The following is a 2,089-nucleotide window of genomic DNA, read 5'->3' as shown; positions in this document are numbered from 1 at the left end:
AAATGCAGTTAGCATGAGATGAATAAAAACCTAGACATCCCTCTGGGGTGAGGCGTAGGATTAGCTCAAGGGTGATTCTGATGCATGAGTCACGGGGTAGGGGGTTAAGAGGCTTCGATTGTGACACAAAGGAAACAGAAGCCGGGGATAGGCCACGGGTGCAGTGACAGAATAAAGACCTGGTTGCTAGGGTCAGGGGATAAATGCCAGGAGCCTGGAGGAGGAGAGATGGGGCCCTAGGTCCTTTCCAGGCCCCTTTCCCACCCACCCTCCCCCGTAGGTTGTCTGAGATGTCACCTTCCACCTAAACATCATCTACCTGGCTTCAGACTTGAACTCTGGTCTCTGACTGCCGCTTAGCTCCATCTTCTCTAACCATTTGCATAGAGGACCATCACCTTCCTGGAATCTCTAAGGGTGTCTTCTTTCCCCGCGCCCCGCTCACCAGCCCTGTTAGCTCAGCTGAGATGGAAGTGCCCTGCCTCTCCAGAACCCCTAAACCTTCTCCCAAACTCAATCGGGACTCTTTGGGCCCTAAGACTGTCATTGCCTTACTTGAAATAGAATCACTTCCCCCCGTCTCCTGGAGTTCTGGCTCTTCCTTACGTAACAGTTGCCATCGAGAAACTAAACAACAGACTAGAAAGAAGTGTGAAAAATTATTAAAAGACATTAAGGAGACCCTTAAAAGCATGAAAAGTTGTGAAAAGAAGACTGCAGAAACAAAAGAATCCTCGGAGGAAACTGAGATCGCTGAGGAACTGTCAGAACTTAAAGAAAAAGTCAGAGGACTCGATAAGATAAACAAAGTGCTATTGAAAAGGCTGATTTTCAACGAGCAGAGTGCGAAGAAACAGATGATGATACTGGAAAACCAGAGCTCGGACGACACAGTACAAGGTTTGGCATGGGATGTGGTCGATCCTTCAGAAGAAGGAAGAGCTATTAGTGAAACTCAACTACATAAGGAAAAAGCAGAGCCTGGATTCCATCACGTTCAAGAAGAAAATACCAAACTTAAGAACAACATGGAGCTGTTGCTACAGGAAGCGGAACACTGGAGTGTGCAACATGCCGAGCTGAGTGAGCTAATGAAATTGTACCAGAAATCTCAGCACAACTTAAGAGCAACTCGTGAAAGTAACGGAATCCATTTCCAAATCCGACCGCATAACGTGTGGGCTAATTATGAGCTGGAGGCACAGATGAGAAAACTGAACCATAACACGCATTCCTTGCATGTGATCACAGCTTTGCTGGAGAACGAATGCCAAATCCTTCGGCACAGAGTAGAACTTCTCAAGGAACTCCATCGCCAGAAAGACGCAGCTCTGGGAAGGAAGCCGACCCAGGTAAACTGTGAACAGGACAGGAAGGCAGGAAGGTATAAGCAGAACATGCAAGACACGGAAGTTACATTTCAGATCAGAGACAGATTTTATAAAAACCTGGATTCTTGTCGTAATAAGAAAGCTCGTAACAACAGATTCAATCGTTGTCTTGCAAAAGCTCTTCGGAGAAAGAAGAGGCCAGTCAGCAGGCTAAGATAGAAACTACCAAAAGCAGAAGAAAAGGCAATTCTTAAAAAAACTCTAAGACATCCAACTCCAGGCATCACCAACCACCAAACCGAGGGTAGATCTGCTGGTTCAACCAAGAAAAAGCTATGGAACAAGAAGATGAACACATTATTTATTACCTCATTTGGGTCTTTCATGACCATTAGTGTCAACATCAAGTTCCTAACTTGTCATCTTTACAACCGGCTTGTTTTTGTTGTTATTAGATAGAGATCCTATGACACTTTAACCAAAGAAAAAAATCTGAATAAAAACCAGAACAAAGAAAAGGTTTTCTTCTTCTTTTTTTAAATCATTACCTGGGGTGAGGGTGGGGTTCTGGGGGGGGGGGGGAGGCAAACTTTGTAACACTTTAATAATGAATTTTTAAAGCCCACTTTGTAAATGCATTTCCTTTTTTCCTATCATCCATTGAAGGGTGGGAAGTACTAGAGTTAAAAAAAAAAATGCTGACAAAACACCCCTACAGTTTTTCTCTTATAAATTTCTCCATCCCCTGAATCTACTTT

The 2,089-nt window shown here is 44.1% G+C and overlaps 1 protein-coding gene across 1 annotated transcript; it reads left to right on the top strand.

Annotated features, from left to right (window-relative positions):
• Nucleotides 1-274: 274 nt before the first annotated feature.
• SPZ1 (spermatogenic leucine zipper 1) lies at nucleotides 275-1,849 on the top strand. The gene has a single exon (XM_008162084.3). It carries the CDS (start codon nucleotides 468-470, stop codon nucleotides 1,548-1,550), a length of 1,083 nt encoding a protein of 360 aa, XP_008160306.2. The 5' UTR covers nucleotides 275-467; the 3' UTR covers nucleotides 1,551-1,849.
• The last annotated feature ends 240 nt before the right edge of the window (nucleotides 1,850-2,089 follow it).

The sequence above is a fragment of the Eptesicus fuscus genome, chromosome 4, assembly GCF_027574615.1.
Source record: "Eptesicus fuscus isolate TK198812 chromosome 4, DD_ASM_mEF_20220401, whole genome shotgun sequence".
Classification (NCBI taxonomy): Eukaryota; Metazoa; Chordata; class Mammalia; order Chiroptera; family Vespertilionidae; genus Eptesicus; species Eptesicus fuscus.
Note: the sequence above shows the minus strand (reverse complement) of the source record. Positions and strands in the feature narration are given on the sequence as shown.